Source organism: Mastomys coucha, unplaced genomic scaffold (genome assembly GCF_008632895.1).
Source record: "Mastomys coucha isolate ucsf_1 unplaced genomic scaffold, UCSF_Mcou_1 pScaffold22, whole genome shotgun sequence".
NCBI classification, from domain to species: domain Eukaryota; kingdom Metazoa; phylum Chordata; class Mammalia; order Rodentia; family Muridae; genus Mastomys; species Mastomys coucha.
This window is the reverse complement of record NW_022196905.1, coordinates 7,202,477-7,220,408: the sequence shown is the minus strand read 5'-3', so window position 1 is coordinate 7,220,408 and position 17,932 is coordinate 7,202,477. Positions and strand designations below refer to the sequence as shown.

General features: G+C 45.3%; 1 protein-coding gene across 10 annotated transcripts in view; it reads left to right on the top strand.

Moving 5' to 3' along the window:
• Positions 1-17,932, top strand: part of Bcl11a (BAF chromatin remodeling complex subunit BCL11A) — a 95,280-nt gene that overhangs the window by 1,392 nt on the left and 75,956 nt on the right. For 2 of the 10 annotated variants that reach the window (XM_031341601.1, XM_031341600.1), the window contains exons 1-2: positions 6-262; positions 7,085-7,414. In XM_031341601.1, coding sequence (XP_031197461.1) covers positions 208-262; positions 7,085-7,414 — 385 coding nt within the window. In that variant the 5' untranslated portion in view covers positions 6-207. Of the gene's footprint in view, positions 263-2,470; positions 2,576-3,162; positions 3,713-7,084; positions 7,415-17,932 lie in introns of those variants that run through there. The other 8 variants (XM_031341598.1, XM_031341596.1, XM_031341606.1 and 5 more) reach the window with 7 other exon arrangements.

The window sequence follows — 17,932 nt, the reverse complement described above, 5'->3', positions numbered from 1 at the left end:
AAAAAAAAAAAAAGCCATGACGGCTCTCCCACAATTCATCTTCCCTGCGCCATCTTTGTATTATTTCTAATTTATTTTGGATGTCAAAAGGCACTGATGAAGATATTTTCTCTGGAGTCTCCCTCTTTCTAACCCGGCTCTCCCGATGTGAACCGAGCCGTCGTCCGCACGCCGCCGCCGCCGCCGCCGCCCGCCCCGCAGCCCACCATGTCTCGCCGCAAGCAAGGCAAACCCCAGCACTTAAGCAAACGGGAATTCTCGCGTAAGTAACCCAATAATAGTAATAATAATTATTAATAATCACGAGGGCGCTCGGGACGCTAAGCAAGAGTGAGGTTAAGAGAGGGGTGTGTGCATGCATTAAAAAATTTTTCAGGTGAAAAACCTTCGGTAGTCGAAGTAAAAAGAGATTAAAAGGGAAAAAGCCCCTCATCCCCTCTCGAACGAGAACCGTGTGCACTTTTGAGACGGCACGCACCTTTTAATTTTTATAAAAAAATTGACTCCTCCTCTTTCCTTCTCTCCGCCGCTTTATTTCTTCCTTCAAAAAGGAATGCAATGATTTCTACCCTAGTTTTGCAAAAATAATGAACAATGCTAAGGATGCGGACACTCACATGCAAACCTGGGGGTGGGAGCTTGAAGGAAAGGGGGTTGTTTCCACTTCACTATAGGAAAATGGAGGGAGGGGAGGGAGGGAGTCAAGTCTAAAAAAACAATTCCTGGGGAGAAAAGAGGTGAGACCGGCCTCAGGACGCCAACGTGTGCACGGTCAAGTGCGCAGTGGGAGGAAAGTAGTCACCCCCACAATAGTACGAAAGTGGGACTGTAGAAGAGGGCCCCCGGCGCTTCCCAGTCAGCTGAGTCCGGAGAGGGGCTGCAGCGGCTGGGAAGGCCGGGTGACCGGGAAGGACCGGAGTCGCGCCCGGCGCTGCCGTCTTTTGTTCCGGCCGGAGGTGGGTGTTTGTCCCGCCGCCTTTTGTGCGGGCTCCTCGCGCTTGCCCTCCTGCGCCGCCACCGCTGCCGAAGGGCAGGAGCAAGGGCCGAGAGAGGAGGCGGCCAGGGGCACGCGGCAGAGGGAGGGAGGGCGCAGGAGTCTGCCGGCGGGTTGCTGCTGCCCGCCCCTCCTGGGTGAGCCCTGAAGGAGACCAGGCGAAGATGAGCGAAATAAATAATAAAAAATAAATAAATTTAAGTAACGCAAGGGAATGTACAATTTCTTGCTCCCCCCAAAGAAGCCAAACATTCTGCCAGTCGTATTTTTCACCTCTTTCCTCGGATTCGTTCGCACCCCCACCCCTGCAGAAATTCCACAGTCTTTAATAGAGAAAAGAGAGGAAAAAAGAAAAGAAAAGAAAAGAAAAATTCCTGACACCCCTTCCCCAAAACCCCATCAAGTTTCAAACTTAGAGCGCCGGCAGCATGGAGAGGGAGCGAGGAACTCCCTCCTCTTACTATTTTTTGGAAGATTTTCAAAAAAAGTGGAAGTGGATTTTGATTGGGAAAAATCTCGTGTCTGAATGTTTACAAGCACCGCGTGTGCGGGAGCCTCCTGCCAACAAACAGACAGAGGACCGAGCGCGCCGCGGCAGCCCCGGAGCAGGCGGCCGCAGCGGCTGGGCCTCGCCCGACCTCGCCGTGCCCCAGTCTGGAGTCGGGATCGCCCACCCGGCGCTCGCCGCCCACCCGCCAGGCACGGCGCAGGCCACGCTGCGACTCCGCCAGCCCGGCCTGCGCTCTGGTCCGCCCCTAGCACAATACCGAACCCTCCCTCCGACTTCTCAGACAGCGAAAGCTGCTGGATCAAACTCGGTTTTGCAAAACATTTTTATTTTGTATAGCAGCTGTAAAGGAGAGTTCTGCTAGTCCCCTCCACTACACCCGGGGTACTCTTTTAGATTCCTCTTGTCCTTAACTCTGGGCGGCTGAGAGGTTACCACGTGCTTTCCCTGCCCCCCCTCCCCAAATCTGGCCAGTAGCCTCTTAGACCAAAGCAGTTTCTTGGCTAGGTTGAGGAGGGGGCGGGGCAGAAGTGTGTTGAGTATGCATTTTTGGGGTGCAGGGTCCCCGGACTCAGAGAGTCCCACCTTTGGGTTCTTGCCCTCTACCCTGGGCCTGTCTTGGTCAGGGGTTTCTGTGAGTTTATGTAAAGTGTTAGTGGCGGTGACGATTATCTCCACCTGAGGTGTGCTGGGAGAGGCGGGTGGTGGGCACTTAGGAAAGTTTGAGTCGGGTAAGAAAAGGCATGGAGCCCCACGTCTCCAGTCCCCCTTCAAATCCTCCGTTCTCACTCATGACTCTTAATTTTCGACGAAAGCTTGAAGGACCCCCCTATGTCTCTTCTGCGTTTGTCGAGGGAGGGGTGCTCATTGGGAATTGAATTTTTCCCCCCTCTGGGCCCTGGAACTTGTCACACACTTCGGAAGCTCCCCCGCCCTGGCACGTTGCGGGGCCCTCCCTCTCCCCACCCCCGCGCATCTCTCCCTCGCCGCTCTCCCCCGCCCCCACTCCCACCGGCCGCGCCGGATACAGAGCAGACGCGGCGCGCGACGGTGTGAAGTTACAGCCCGGCCAGGTACCGGCGGGAAGGAAGGGCAGTGTTCGCAGGACTCGGGAAAGCCGGGACATTGGGACTTTAGGAAGGATGCAATGGGGGGCGCGAGGGACAGTCTGGGAGGCGCAGTCCGAGCTGCCCAGTACTCTCCTCCCACTTGGGTCTCTTCTGGGACTCTCCAGGCTGGGAGGGTTAGTCTCGCTGCTGTCCCAGGGAGGACACTGGACTAGGAAGCCAGATGGAGGGGTTTGTGCAGGGATCACTTCTTTCATTTTCTGGGTGCTTAGAGGGCAGGAGGCTGCCCAGTCCGTAGGGCGCCCCCACCTCCCACCCCCAGCCCCGTCCTCAGCTACGTGGACTGAATGAGCCATTTGGTCGCTAGGAGGCAGAACAAGATCAAGAAAAGCTCCACGAACTTGAACCTGTACCAGAGCCTCCCCCACCCCCTGCCCGGCGTTTCTCGGCGGGGGAGGGACGAGCGTTGGGAGAGTGGGGGTGGGGGGCAACGAACGGTTAGGCTGAATTCCCTTTCTCCACCCCCCATTACCCCTTAGGTCTTTGTTCTTCATTTTGACTTTAAAAAAAAAAAAAGGCTTTTGGCTAGGGCCGAGGAGAAGCGCTGGGGCGCGCAGCCCACACCCTCACGTGCGTGAGGACCCGGGAGCTCCCGGCGGGGAGCCGGGTGCACTCTAGGGTCCTTTCAGGGAAGGCATTTTTCGGTGGCGAGGGATGGAGAGTGCTCTTTCGAGCTTAGGGGCAAGGCCGAACACAGGGATGTGGCAAGTTTGCCCTTGGCTTCTAGGTTCACTTTTTCCACCCCCCATCCCCGCGCAGAAGCGCGGGTCTCTGCGGCCACCGCAGGCATACCGGACGGCTTGGCAACCCAACGCTCCCCCTCCCCGCCTCCTGCAGCTCTCGCCTGGAAGCCCGAAATCACAACAATAGTAATAGTTATCATCATAATGATGCGGGCTAGCAGCGTCATTAATAATGAATAACCGCGGTCGCCGCCTGGCGCGCACACGGTGCCCGGAATTGCGGGCGAAACACATTTGCACAGATCTTCCAAAGTAAAAGTGTTATGTTAGCCTGTGCACACGGAATGAATTTCAAGGACCCGCGCTTGGGGTGTGCGCGAGGAAGCCAAGACTTGATCAGGTTATCCAGCTCAGTTTTCCAAACCTTACTTCCTTTTCCCAACAACCGGCTGGTTCAGGGAACCGGCGCTCGGCGGCTGCCGGGCTGCAGGGGCGTGGAGGCAGCAGCCCAGTCCCCGGGCCACCCGCCGCCTCCAAGCTGGGACTGCGGGCCTCTGCTGCACGTGTTCGCAGCGCGCGCGGCCGGAGCCTGCAGCCTAGAAGGAGGCTGCTTGCTTTGTGCCTTGGAGCCCCGGCGCCCAACTTCACTTTCTGCGCGGCCTACTCCCGCAGGGCCCCGGCCCCCGGCCTGCAGCCCTTGGCTTTGCTTTTGTTTCTTTGCTTTGCCTCTTCGGGTTTCAGCCTCCCTTTGCTTTAACGCGTGTAGAAAAATCCACTTGGAAAGCAAACTTGGGAGAGACACAGCTCCCCTCCCCCTCCCCCAGCAGCCCTGGTTTCCTTGCCTCTTCTCAACATTTCTTATAAGGATTTTGCCTCCTCTTTTTTTTTTTTTTATGTTTGTAACGAGGAAGGGGGAGGACGGCGGGGAGTGGGAGAAGAGAGAGAAATAAACATGAATATATAAATATATCGGTCTGCAGTCGCTAGGACACTGAGGCCGTCCAGTCTCTCTTGCTGGAAGCAGCAGCATTTTATTTTGTCTTCCTCTCCTTGTAGAGAGAATTCGCGGCTAATTATTGTGATGATTTGTCCACTCCCTTCCACTTCAATCGAGGACTCCCCGCTTTGTACCGAGTTAGGCCCAAGCTTAGAAAGGGTGGTATTGTAGGGGAGAATTAGGATGGAGTTGAATTGAAGGGAGGGGGTAAAATGGCTGAGGTTAGGAATGTTTTTAGGGGAATGAAGAATTTGCATTAAAATACAGAGAAATTATCTGATGGCCAGAGAGGAAATGCTGATCGCCACTGAGAGATGTCAATGCAAATCACTAGGCTGCTTGCTAGAAGAGAATTGTATTTTCATATTTTCTTTGTGCCCCATTTGATGTGATTTTTTTTTAAAAAAATAATGCAGCAGCATCAATAAAAACACGTTTTGATATATCTCTGCACATTACTAGGCAAATGTTTTTCAGGGAGACGGATGTTAAATGCATTTCATACATTAGGGTAGAATTCTTGGTAATTAGCAATAATTTACATTAAGAGCATAGAAAATGTTGAGGTTACAGGTTTTATATCTGTACATTTGATCATCTTGTTATTTTCAAGAACTTTGCCTCCTATAAAATTAATTAGGTGAAATGTGGAGGTGTAATCAGCAACCGGTGAATTACCACTTCATTTCCTGGTTTTGATTGTAAATCAGTTCAGTCACTACGTTTAAAAGACTTAACCAAGTCTGTTTTGTACCGAATTACCTTTAACTATTTGATATCTAAGAGAATATTCCCTTTGCTTCTAAATACTGTTTCTATATTCTGGAGTCCATCAGGCCCTGGGAACAACAACAACAACAGAGCCCAGCAGGAATCCTGACGATAGGATTTGCAAAAATGTTTTACCTTTAATAGAACATTGTTTTTTAACCCCCTGAGCCTTTCAGTCTCTCAACCTCAGAACTTGTAGTTAAACAGCAGCAGCAGAAAAGGCCACATTTGCCAATGTTCACTTAAAATTCGTAATTCAAATAACAGATATCATGGATCATGACTTCCCACTCCTCACTTGCTCAAAATGAAAGCAAACGCAGAGGAAAATGACACAGAGACACAAAGCAGAAGCATGTCCCTCCGTTTGGCTCCTTTATCTGAAAAGCATGCTCGTGCATTCCATATTTGCCTTTTGATCAGGATGTTGGGCAAAGGGACATAAGTGCTTACTTTGTTGCCTCCGTTAGTAGGGAGATAACCTAACCTTCATATTCTTACGGTGACCTATGTTAAATTAGGAGGCGTACCAAAGGCTAGAAATTATGACATGTCCTACTTGAGCCCAGGTGCAGCTTAGGCAGGACTCTCTCAATATTATTTCACCCAACACATCTGGGAGTTACTCCAGATCTTCCCCCTCAATATCCAGCCTGGGTAGGGTTGAAATAAATTTAACCTGAGTTCACTGGATTTTTGCACTTTATCAAAATCTGTTCCAATATTCTACACTCAAATTAAAATCTATTTTTTGATTCTCTGTGGCTTTAAGTTCATTAAATGTGAAATTGGCAGCTTGCTAAAGAAGGTCAGACTGATTAACTGTTTAAGACTTGTACATTTTCTGCTTCACTTTCATTGACTGGCAGAGCATCCTGGACATGTTTTGTATTTTGTGATTTTTTTTTTTTTTTTAGTTTTAGTTTTTCCTTTCTTTTTTTTAAAAGATAGTATAAACAAGATTTTCCAGCTCTCCTTTCTCGACTTGCAAAGTTAAAAAAAATGATAAAAGCTACTCAAATAGATGCTGGGATGCAAAGTTAAAAAAATGCAAGCAAACAGGAAAGAAAGACATGGCTATCTTGTTATAACATTTGCTGGTGATGATATGTGCAGAAATAGTCCCATAATGAAGCATTTTGGAGCTCATTCAGAAAATTAGTCAAGTTTGACTACATTAGGTAAAGCCTCTCAACTCCGAAGAAAGGCCGCTCAGCCTTCTGAAGTATGGAGCTTGGCTGTCCACTCTGAGTTCTAATGTCATGGATGCCACCAAGCACACACACATTTAGAATATTTTAGACATTCTTTTCTTCAGGATGTAAAAAAAAAAAAAACATGACTAATTGGCTTATTTTCTTAAGTACTCAGAAGTATCCCACTTAGGGAACATGTTTGGGAAGACGTGCCAGTGAATGTGATGTTCCTTGGATTTCGTGGTGTTGCTGAGGAGGGCAGAGAGATGTTAGCTCACCTCGTTGTGATGGGTAGCTAGGTGAATGTGACAGTCCTGTGTGGCTGCAGCAGCCTTCTGTGCGGAGGCCCTGTGTACAGTACAGAGATTCACACACAAAGGCTGCCTGTGCTCATTCGCCTCCTTTTCTAATCTTGGGCACAATAGACAAACCTACTGTGGGGGGGGGGGATTGGTTTCAGTTCATGTTTTCCCGTAGTTATTATTTAAGCAGTCTTTATATTTTTGTGTTAGCTATTAAATCACATTCTTTCTAAAGAAAGAATTTATAGTGTGTGTATGTTCTCTGGAGTTATCCAAGTCGGAGGGATTCCCTTTAGTACATGATGGCCAGCCTCACTGATAGATTTAATTATTGATACCCTCCAGAGCACGTGTTGCCTATGTCCACATTTTCTGGGTTTGATGTAGAGACTGCTACAAACACTTGTTCTAGTCTGGCGAGGCAGGGGTGGGATTGAGAATGTATGTTCCCCTTTTCTCTCCCCACTGGTTCCCTAATAATTGTGCTTTTGTTTCTTCAACCACAGCCGAACCTCTTGAAGCCATTCTTACAGATGATGAAGCAGACCACGGCCCGTTGGGAGCTCCAGAAGGGGACCATGACCTTCTCACCTGTGGGCAGTGCCAGATGAATTTCCCATTGGGGGACATTCTTATTTTTATCGAGCACAAACGGAAACAATGCAATGGCAGCCTCTGCTTAGAAAAAGGTGTGGATAAGCCGCCTTCCCCTTCTCCCATCGAGATGAAAAAGGCATCCAATCCTGTGGAGGTTGGCATCCAGGTCACGCCAGAGGATGACGATTGTTTATCAACGTCATCTAGAGGAATTTGCCCCAAACAGGAACACATAGCAGGTAAATGAGAAGCAAAGGAGAAAAGCTGTTTGCATGTTTTCTTTTTGTTTGCAGAGGCATTGTAGTCAAGCAGGAAGGAGATGAAGTCTGTCTGTATTTCTCCGTGTGACTGTCTATGGCAGCCTTGTAATGTTAAATAATCATTCCCGTTGCTTCCGTCCAGAACTCGGAAAATAAATTTGTTTCCCACTTACTGAGTCAGATGCAGGTTGGAAAGGTACACACGCTCTTGACATCCTTTCCTGACTCTGACAATACCAACAGTCTCCTCCACTTGCTTGCCTCCTATTTTAAAGTGTTGAACCTTACCACAGCTAGCTCAGTTTCCAGTGTCCACTTATGGCTTTGGGGATGTATCAGAGGCAAGGTAACCACACAGACATCTGTAGTTGAGCCAATGACTAGTTTGAAGGGCTGGAAAGAGTTAACTGAGCTCCAGGGCTAGCCTTGGATCCATACTGGCTGTCAGCCTGTATGGGGCTGTAATTAAACACAGCCCCGTGGTGGGATGACACAGTGACCTTGACTTTAAGATGCCATTTTCGACTGGCCAGGCCAGAGTAGAGAGGGCAGTTGCTGAAGCGCACAGACATGCTTACTCGAAAAGTTTAAGGGCATGTTGGAAATTTCAAAAGGTTGGTTTGACAGGAACGGCTGCTCCCTGCAGCCTGCCTCCTCAGCTCAGTGATAAATGCTCCTCTGTGCTCTCTCTTGTCTCTGATGTGGTTTTGACAGATGTATCTTGATTTTGTTTGTGGTTTACACAGCCACATGTCACCCTTACAAATGTCCAGTCCAGACTCCACAGTTTCTTCCCTAGCCTAATGTAAAAATTTTCTTGGAAAAAAATGCATGCACATATTTAACAGCTCCTCTCTCTCTCTCTCTCTCTCTCTCTCTCTTTCTCTCTCTCTCTCTCTCTCTCTCTCAGCTAATTTTACCAAGAAGGTAGCTAGGTGTGTGGGTTTCTCAGTAGCTCCAGGGAAAAGGAATTAGAAGCTAACAGAGGGACTTTAATTCCCTGCCCTAGTGATAAACAGCAACACTAGGTAGTGGCTCTTAAAGCACTGTTTGCTTTAGCATGTTAGACAAAGCAAAAGCAACTTCAGTGGTGACAGGATTTCCACATCTGGGAGACAGTTCCTTCTCTGCATTGCCCCACCCTCCAAAAGCAGGTGTGTTCTTTTTTGGAAAGGCAGATAGTCAGTCACAAGACTCACTGCAACTTGTCTCTGATATAGTTGGACCATGGAGTTGAACTATAATAGATCAGTGGACCAAAGGGGGTGTGTGTGGATTAAATGTCACATCGCTCCTCCCCCAAATCTGGAATTTGATCATTGAGATCAAGTGTGGCATTTCCTATCTTTTCTTTTATGCTTTCTGCAACAATCCTCAGCTATTTTCCCTTAGTGAAGTGAGGAATCTGCTTGCCAGGAACGCTGCGTGCGGCGAGTATTTTTCTAGAAGCTACCACATTCAGCTTCTGAGACGTGTAGGTGAAGATTTTTATCTCCCCCACACCCCCTGTAGGACATTGCAGTGACCATTTCCACGTGCTGCCTTGTGACTGGGAGGAGAAGGGACCGAAGTGTGAGGCATGATTAATGAAGCAAGAGCAGGCGGAAGGGGATTTGTCGTCTTTGGAGATCCAAAGCCTTGCTAAATCACCAAATATGGAGTAAGGCTTGTGTGATGTAACATCATATTTACATATCGAGCTGCTCGTTTAAAAGACAAAACACAGTGTCTGTCAGGCAAGAATTAAAACCACACATACTCCTGAAGGCCTAAATAGCTTTTCAGCTTCAGGTTAGCCAGTTTGAAAATCAGGGCCTCTGTATTTAGAAGAGGAATCTGAAGGCTGAGGGAAGCCTTCAGATAAATAGTTAGGACTTTTCGCTTGTGTCGTTGGAACTCTACGTGGATGCACAGGGAAAGAAATAGCCCTTAACTGGTTGTCATAATGATTCCATGATATTTCAAAACTATTACGGTATGGTAGCAGAATCTAAAGACCCCTCCCCCCAAAAAAAAGACAGAAAAGAGAAAGAGTGCGCATTTGAAATCTGTTTTGATTGGCTAAGGGTGCATTGTTTCTCTAGAAGGCTTCCTAAGGTGTCTCTCATACTCACAGCATACACATGCAGTCCAGGCGAGGTAAACCTTTCATGCACAAGTCATCGCAGCACCTCGCCTCCTTTGTGGTGTCTAATCACCTGCTCTTACCCTGGTATTGGCTGAACATACACATCCTGGTCACATCTCAAAGTGAGATGTCAGTAACTAGAATCATGACTTCTCGTAATTCACAGTAATGAATTAAGGCATTCCTATAGTGAAATTAACATTCTATTATTGCACATAAATTATGATGCTCTGGACCTCAGGGGCCCCTGAAGCGAAGTTCTGGAAAGATGATGGTGTACTCTCAGCTGGTTTCTCTATGCCAGGGCTCCCACGATTCCCAACAGTAACCATGCAGTAGACATTTGAACTGTGTGTCATAAGGAGAGAAGCAGTGTTCTATATTGGAGAAGAAATATATTGATGGATGACTACAAGAATGTACTTGGCAACTCCATGAAAGACAGTCATTTAAGCATGCTGGGTAGGCAAGGCTTTATGAAATGATAGAAGTTAGATTTGAGTTCACTGCATGCTCTGTGCCATTTTACAGGCAGCAAGCAGGAACGAAATCTTCCTAAGGAAAGCCTAGAATTTGGGGACTTTGAAACAGGAGGGTAAGCCAGTGTCCTTAAGAGCTGCGGTGAAGCAGCATGCATGTTGGCTGTGCTCAGGCCTCCCAAAGCCGACTGTTCTTTTTTTGGTAGGATGCTTTTTACCTGATAGCTAGAGAGATGTGTGTGTTCTCAGATGTCATGCACATCTGCATTGCCTATATCCAGAAGCATTGAACAAAGCTGGTTTCTCCATTTTGTTTAGGTATTCAGAGCCTTATATATATGCTTATGAGACACAGAGACCATTTTAACAGTATTAATTTAAATGGCTGTTAACAGCTTATATCGTGTGGTCCAGTCCATCAATATGCAGGTCAAATGCCCAGCATCAGATAGAAGCAGCCTTTGACGGATGGAGCTTCCTATATATATATTTTTTTGAGTCTTTTATTTTGTGATGAGTGAAATACCCATTGAAGATGAGTGGGTATAAAACTGTTTTCTTTCACAGAAAAGACCCCAGACATCGTCTCACAGGGTCAGTCTTGCAGTCTTGGCTCATTGCACATGGGGATCTTTAAATTAGGATTAGCCTATCATAAAGTTAGCTTTTAAACATAGTGGGAAAGCACAAGTCTGCTGACGTGCAGGGAAGCCTGCTGCTATTGATGGAACATTGGCGTTTCCCCCCTAACATCCGGAATACAGGCATTTCCACTGGGGTGTTTAAAATCACCTGCCCACACAGAGCAGCTGATATCTGGATATGTAAGACAGGGTCTCTGCGGAGAGGGAATTCTTAAAAGCAACGATATTAGCATGTTACCTACAGGTGAAGCAAGCACCACACTTTTCAGTCTACAGGAGCCAGCCTGCCTTTCCTCTCCCACTCCTACCCAGAGGAAACTGGAGGATGCATTTGTATATTAATTGTAAATGAGACTATAAGTGGCGGTGTCTTATTGCAGCTACTTATTTTTTCATTTCTCTTTATCTGTATGATTCTGAATAAAAAGAAATACTGATCTGCGAAGTCAAGCTTCAGTGTGGCAGTGAACCCCAGAAAACACCGCCATTCAGAAAGCAAAGTAAAATACTGGCAACTGTTTATTTACCTCCAGAGCCCTTAGAGCAGGGAAGGTTGTTTTGTAACAAATACTTAGCATTTTCCTAGCGAGGCTATGCTTGTGGGGCCACTACCCACAGACTGATGTTCCTGGAACTGTGAGTCCCGCACACAAGCTGTATTTGTGAATAAGACAGAGAAAGGTTGTGGATGGGCAGCTTGGATGTTTTGTCAAAGTACAATGTCAGAGAAACTCTAAGACACATTGTAAATAGAACTGTCACAGTGACTGCATGGTTGAGCTGCAGAAGTGTCCTATAATTGTTGGCATTGTTAGAGGACTTTTGAAAGCTTAATTAAACACAGTGGCTCGCATGGCTGCTAAATTTACTTTGGAAAGACAAAAAAGAAAAACAAAATCTAACATATAGAAGATCCCAAGGATCTCAAAGTTCCTCAGATGTCACCCTCTGGGTGGCACAGCAAAGATGCATTGCACATCTTCCTGGGCGCCTTTCAGAAATAATAGTTTTGAGAATAGGTCCACGTGATATGGAGAGCATCCTGTATGTGATGTGGAGATTGTGCTCATTCTTCTGTCTCCTGCTGTTACAGACAGTTAATGTAAAAATGGTCTTTTATTGGAAACACAAATATGTATTCACTTCAAGAATAGGAGCAGAGGGGGACAAAGTCTCCCTCCCGTTCTCTGTTTATTCTGTGAAAACTAAAACAAACAAACAAAAACCCCCAAGTGCTGTAATTTCTCAAATCAACCCATCCTTGTTGTAGGGCAGGTTGTGCACTTTTTTTTTTTCAAGGAGCTGAAGTATGCTTTGCACACCTTTCTCCCAGGGAGTATGGCATTTAACTGTGGGGCTGTCCATGGGCTAGAAAATGCAACTGGATGTAAAACAGCCAGGTTGGGTCAGGACAGCTCAGAGAGAGGAGAGTTGGGGACATAAATGGCACATTTTAGAGTCCTGGAAAAATCATTAGTTTCACACTGTAGCTTCCGTCTTTGGCCAACATGGGGGAGCTAAATTGTGGCACATAACAAACATGGAATGCAGATTTTAGATTTTCATGCTGTCTTCCTGGTGGTGTTGAATAAAGGACATGGGGCAAATGGCTTTGCATTAGCTGTCACTGAGTAAGAAAGTTTGGCTTTCCTGTGGGGGAAGATGTAAGATTGAAGGAAGAAAGAGAGCAGTCCATAGACAACGTCACTGGGCACTTATCTGATTTACCTTGCTTGCATCCTTTATGACAAGGGAATTATTTGACAAAATTCCCTTCAAGTCCCAGTCCATCTTACATACAGTAGTACTAGCCTCTTTCAGTAAAAAGCACTCAGCATCAAACTGGACCCAGTTTGGAACCTTGCCACAATTTAGTGTGCGATTTAATCACCAAGGATCTTTGGTGCCTTTCTGCTAGTTCAGATTTCATTTGGGTCATGGCTATGTCAGCATTGTTGCTATTTCAAAGAAAAAAATAATTTTTTTTTAGTGTAGGGCCCATTTTTAATATTTCAAACAGGTTTTTATTTTATGTGTCAATTTGGAGGATGTTAATACAGTTCATAAAATATGTGCAGACTATATAATTTAATGGAGAATGACCGGTATTTTTTATTTGTAAAACAAATAGAAAATTGACCACTGTACCCTCCTCTGTCCCTTTAGTGGCCCAGGTAAATCAGTGCCCTTAAGCTGCTTTTCCCTCTCACTGCCAAGAGTCTGGAGCTCCGGCCAATATCTGTAAATTTACCTTTGTAATTTGCCATGTAGTTTTTACAACAATGACCTAATTAATTTGAGCACGAACCATATTATTGCTACTGGACTCATTTTCTGTCACAAACTTAATTTCCAGGAAATGTAACCTGATGAATAAGAATTCTCTAGTTCTCCACATGTGTTCTCTGAGACCAAAGGCAAATTTAAAATACTACTACTAATAATACTAAAATGCCAGCATTATTAAAGCCAGTATGCTTGATGCCAAACTCAATTTGAAGCTAGTAAACATCAAACTGTATTTCTAATCAGTTTTAGAATGTAACGTATTCCATATTGGGTTCGCTGGATTCTGTCTCTCTGCATTTTACTGGCCAGCTGCATTCCCCTCTGCATTTTTAAAACATTTCAGCAAAGGATTTTGCTGTTCTTAGCAGGGTTAGTAACTTGGGGTCTATTTCTGAGCTCATTCGTCATTCTGAGATGGCATTGAGTTAGGTTGGCAAGGGAAGGATTTGAGGCATGGGGGGGTGGCGAGGTCACTTCTGATCCCAGCAGGGAATAGGTGAGCTTCATTTGCCTTTACAATAGGCGCACAGTTACTGCACCTTGGAGGGACTCTCAGGTGCCGCTCAGATGGGCGCATGTAAATGCCCTGTCAGATGTGGAGTTGGAATATTAATGCTTCCTCCACCACTGCACCATAATAAAGCTGTACACAGCGAGCTTAATATGCAGCTAGGCTAGGGAATTGTATAAACTTAGATAGCCCAGTGTGAGAGACATCGATGGAAGAATGCGCGCTATGCTACAGTTCCTGGCTTGTTCTGCTTTGATCTATAGCAAAATGAAAACCTCATCCATTCCTCCTCGCTGAGTTGTCTCCCCAACTCTGCCACCTCCCAGACCACCACCAGTTAGGTGTTTCTTTTCTTTTTCTTTTTCTTCTCTCCCTTCCTTCCTCTCCTTTCTCCCTCCCTCTCTCTTCCTCTCCCTCTCCCTCCCTCCCTCCCCCCTTCCCCCCTCTCTGCATGTGCTGGTATGGAGAAATGCAACATAATTTGTTTCATATGGTTAATTACAGGCGTTTGAATATTTAAAATTTAAAATAGCCACAGTTCCAGCTTTTTCTGTTAAAAAGTATGTGATTTGAACAAAGGGATTACAGTGTAAATATTTGTGGTGATTTGTAACACCCTTCTTCTCCCATTAAACACACACGCACACATCCACACATGCATGCGTGCGCGCACACACATACACATACTCACTGCTGATTTAGGGACTCCTATACTTTTATTTATACTTCTTTTAAAAAAACCCTACTCTCAATTGGAACTCCATTAAAATATTTTTCCATTATATTTTTGAGTCTGTTATTGCTTGAGGTTTTATAGAGAATTTTTATAATGTGTTCATTTAACAGAATCAACAGCTGTCAGAACCAGTTGTGGTAAATCCACAAAACATACAAAGAAAAATACACAGGTTTTCCTGAAACAAAACACTTGGAAAAATAAGCTGCCAGAACTGGAGAATTAGAAGTTTGTCGACAGGGAACTGGGGTGTCTCCTCTTGAGCTTGCCCCAGGGACTGAGCAGGTCTGATGCAACCCCGCTGGAAGGTTTACTCGGGCAGGGTGCTCCTCTAAGGCTGTGTGCTGTGTGCAGCTGACATGTGCACCAGAGGTAGGCTGGGCCTTCCATAGCTCCCCTAGTTCCCCCCCTTTTTCCCCTCCTTTTGATCTACCTAGGTAAATACTAAGGTCTTAAGGGTGCTAAACACAAATTATACTCACCTAGAGGTGAGATGTTCAGGTAGAGACTTTTGAAAGAGGTGAGAAAGGCACCTTTCTTGTGCCTTCTCTAGACAGGCATGTAGCATGTTGTTCAGAAGCAAATCAGTCTCCGCCAGGCGATTCCCAGTGGGGCCCTGGAGCAGGTATGTTGACGACGGGGATACCTGGGGACCTTTGGCCACTCACAATGAGTTTTTGTTTATATCCTCACTGTCGTTAACATTGGTGAAGAACAATTACACCTACAATTTGATCTTGCCTTTAGATAGAGGCAAATTCACCTATTAAAAACTCCAATTAAAATCAATAATGGACTGTCTGCGAAACTTGAAGAGGCGCTTTGAAAACAAACACAGGCGTAGGAACCTCCCTAACCCTTCCTTCATTTTCTGTTTTCGAACTTTCTAAAGCCTCCTACTAAGCACAGGCCACCACATCTCCTACTAAGCACAGGCCACCACATCTCCTACCAAGCACAGGCCACCAGATTTATATTCATTAGTTGTTCATTTTCTTGCTAAGTAGTGATTCATTCAAGAATGTTAAAGAAAGCAATCACACCTGTTAATTTTTAGGGCAGATTCTTAACTAGTTGGACACAATGCTTGACTTGCTGAATCTAGTCTGTTATGTTTCAAAGACAGAACATCTCATTGGACAAAAGATAGAGCCTCCCCCATCGCGACTCCACATATGACATGATTTCATGGCATGCGTACATTTAAGGGGCTGGCCACAAGGAACTGTTTTAACTCCTGCCCCAGCCAAAAATCCTTTGAGTTTACATTTACAACAATGCATTAAGCAATGTTAAAATGAAAGTCTCAGGAGCTTCTCTTACTTCATCCTACCTTAAGATTAAAAGAGATTATTCTTTTACATTTAAAAGTGAGCACTGACTACTGAAAAAATCATTTCAAGGCTGAAATTTTTTTAAATAATAAATCGTAACCTTCTCATGTTATGTTTTTGTTATGTTAAGGGGCAAAATCAATAAGGAAGAATTTAATTCTGATAAAGATACTCTTGGATCTTTGAAAACAACTGCTGTCCTTTTAACTAAAACATTTGAGCAGCTTCAAAGACTATGTATTTCTTCTGATCTTAGAGCTGTGTGACTGGTAGCAAGCAGGAAAAAAAAAAACCTTATTCTACATACAAGTGGATTGCTTAACAAGTCAGCACAGACACGTACTTGTTTGTACAATAGAGATAAAAATTCCTGTATAAAAATAATTCAGCTGCTGACAGCAGGCATTGTTGCTGGACCTGTCTTTTGTGCTTGTCCCAGCTCTGGGCCTTCCTCCCTTGCTATCTACTTGGGGCAGCCTGCTGCCTGTAGACTCCTGACCACAAGTTAATTGCTATATATTAAGCATATAGGTATTGTATTTAAAGAGGGCTATCCCAAGTCCTGCATGCCTCTCACTCTCCTGTGTGACTGTGGCCGGCAGGCAGATGGTAGGCAACCGCTCTGATAGGGAGAATGGCTCTCAGGCAGTTAGGGGAAATTTGGCCTTCAAGTCCCATTTGCTCTGTAGTGTAGTATCAGCCTCTAAACTTTTGTTTTTAATCTAATTCTGATTTACCCTGTCAATTCCCATCTCAGCACTCACTGAACTCTACTCATGTTACTCATGGAGAGTAACATTAGTGTCAAACAGAGTTGGTCAGGACTGTGGACCTGTGGCTCATACAGATGGTTGTGAATGAAGGTTCCATCCAGCTCCGTGTCCTATCATTTCTGATAAACATTAAAGCTGAGTCAGCTAATATGAGTCAAAGAGCCAGGACTCAAACCTGAGGTATCCCCCCTTTTTCCTTTATATTGCACCCACCAGTTTTGGTAAGATTAACTATTTTAAGAGGGTAAGGGAGGCAAGAGTGGCAGAGAAGTTCAAACAAATCCCCGCAGCACAGAACCTTTTGGATCTAGCAGTGGAGAGCCCAGCAATGTGGCCCTTGGAAGGCCATTGGCAGTATGGCTCGTCCACCAGCTAGGGTATGACTTGAACACATACTTGGGGGTGACATTTGGGGGTTCAGGGAGAGTGATACATTGGGAATTCTGCCACTAGGCATTTAAAAAAAAAATGTCCCAAGGTTAGTGAGATATCAGCATGCAAGGAGAGGCTTCTCCAGATTGGTAATTGGGAAGCATGAAAATCCAAATCCCATGCTGCTTCCTACTGACTGGGATGGGCCGCTGCTGGTGGTGGGTGGACACACAACTTTCTGAGTGTCAGCCGATGTATGCATGACCCCTTCCACCAGGGCAGTCAGGGCAACAAATACCAAAGGACAGGATACTCACTCCCAGAAGTAAACCAGACATCGTTCTCTGCCTCGCTATTCTATTTCTGTCCCTTCTTGCTTTCTTCCTCTTGGAAGCAGAAACTTCTAAAAGGCATGCCACTCCAAGCTGATGAAAAAGCTGTTTTTCTACCACAGTGGATGTTTACACAGGAGAGGCAACTTGAGGGGGAAAGGCTTTCTGGGAGGGCGGGGAACTCGAGGTAATCTGTGCTGTTGGAGGACTGTGTAGTGTTGCCTATGAGCAACTCTGGGCTGTTTTTGATAAATTACCATGTTTAGAGATAGGTTTGGCTCTTAAGGGCTTAGTTTTATGAACAAAGTCCGTAACGATGTTTGCAGCCTCTGTCTGTCTCTTAGCCCCTTTGGCTTGACTAAAGGCTCTGTGTTTAGTTTAAGCTCAGTCTGGAAGATATAACAATTTTGCATTAAAAAAATGAGGAAATCATAGGAAGAAAAACCCTTTGCTTTTTGGATGAATCTTACTGATAATTTGCTAAAGCTCATTTGAATTTTAAGCACTTCTTTAATCTTCAAAGGCTAAATTGCTTTATGAATATGCATGGTGTGGGCAGACTTCAGTTCATTACCTAGTTGTAAATTCTAATGACCATTAGGTCCTTCCAGTAATTGCGAATTGTTTTGCATTTTTGATTGGCCTATTAACATGTACATTCGGTGCACATCAGGCTGGCCTGTCAGCCTGCTGAAGGAGAAAAAAAAGGTGAAAATTGTTTATAACACCAAGATTCTTAGATTTTCAATCTTGCAAAATTGATGATGTAAAAAAATTAAAGCAGTGTTTTTTCTTCTCAAGATTGAAAGTTCACCAAGAGATTTGACATATTTAATTTACATGATGACTTTGCACTCCTTCATTAATGCAATTTGCATATGAAGCTGTTGTTAATCACT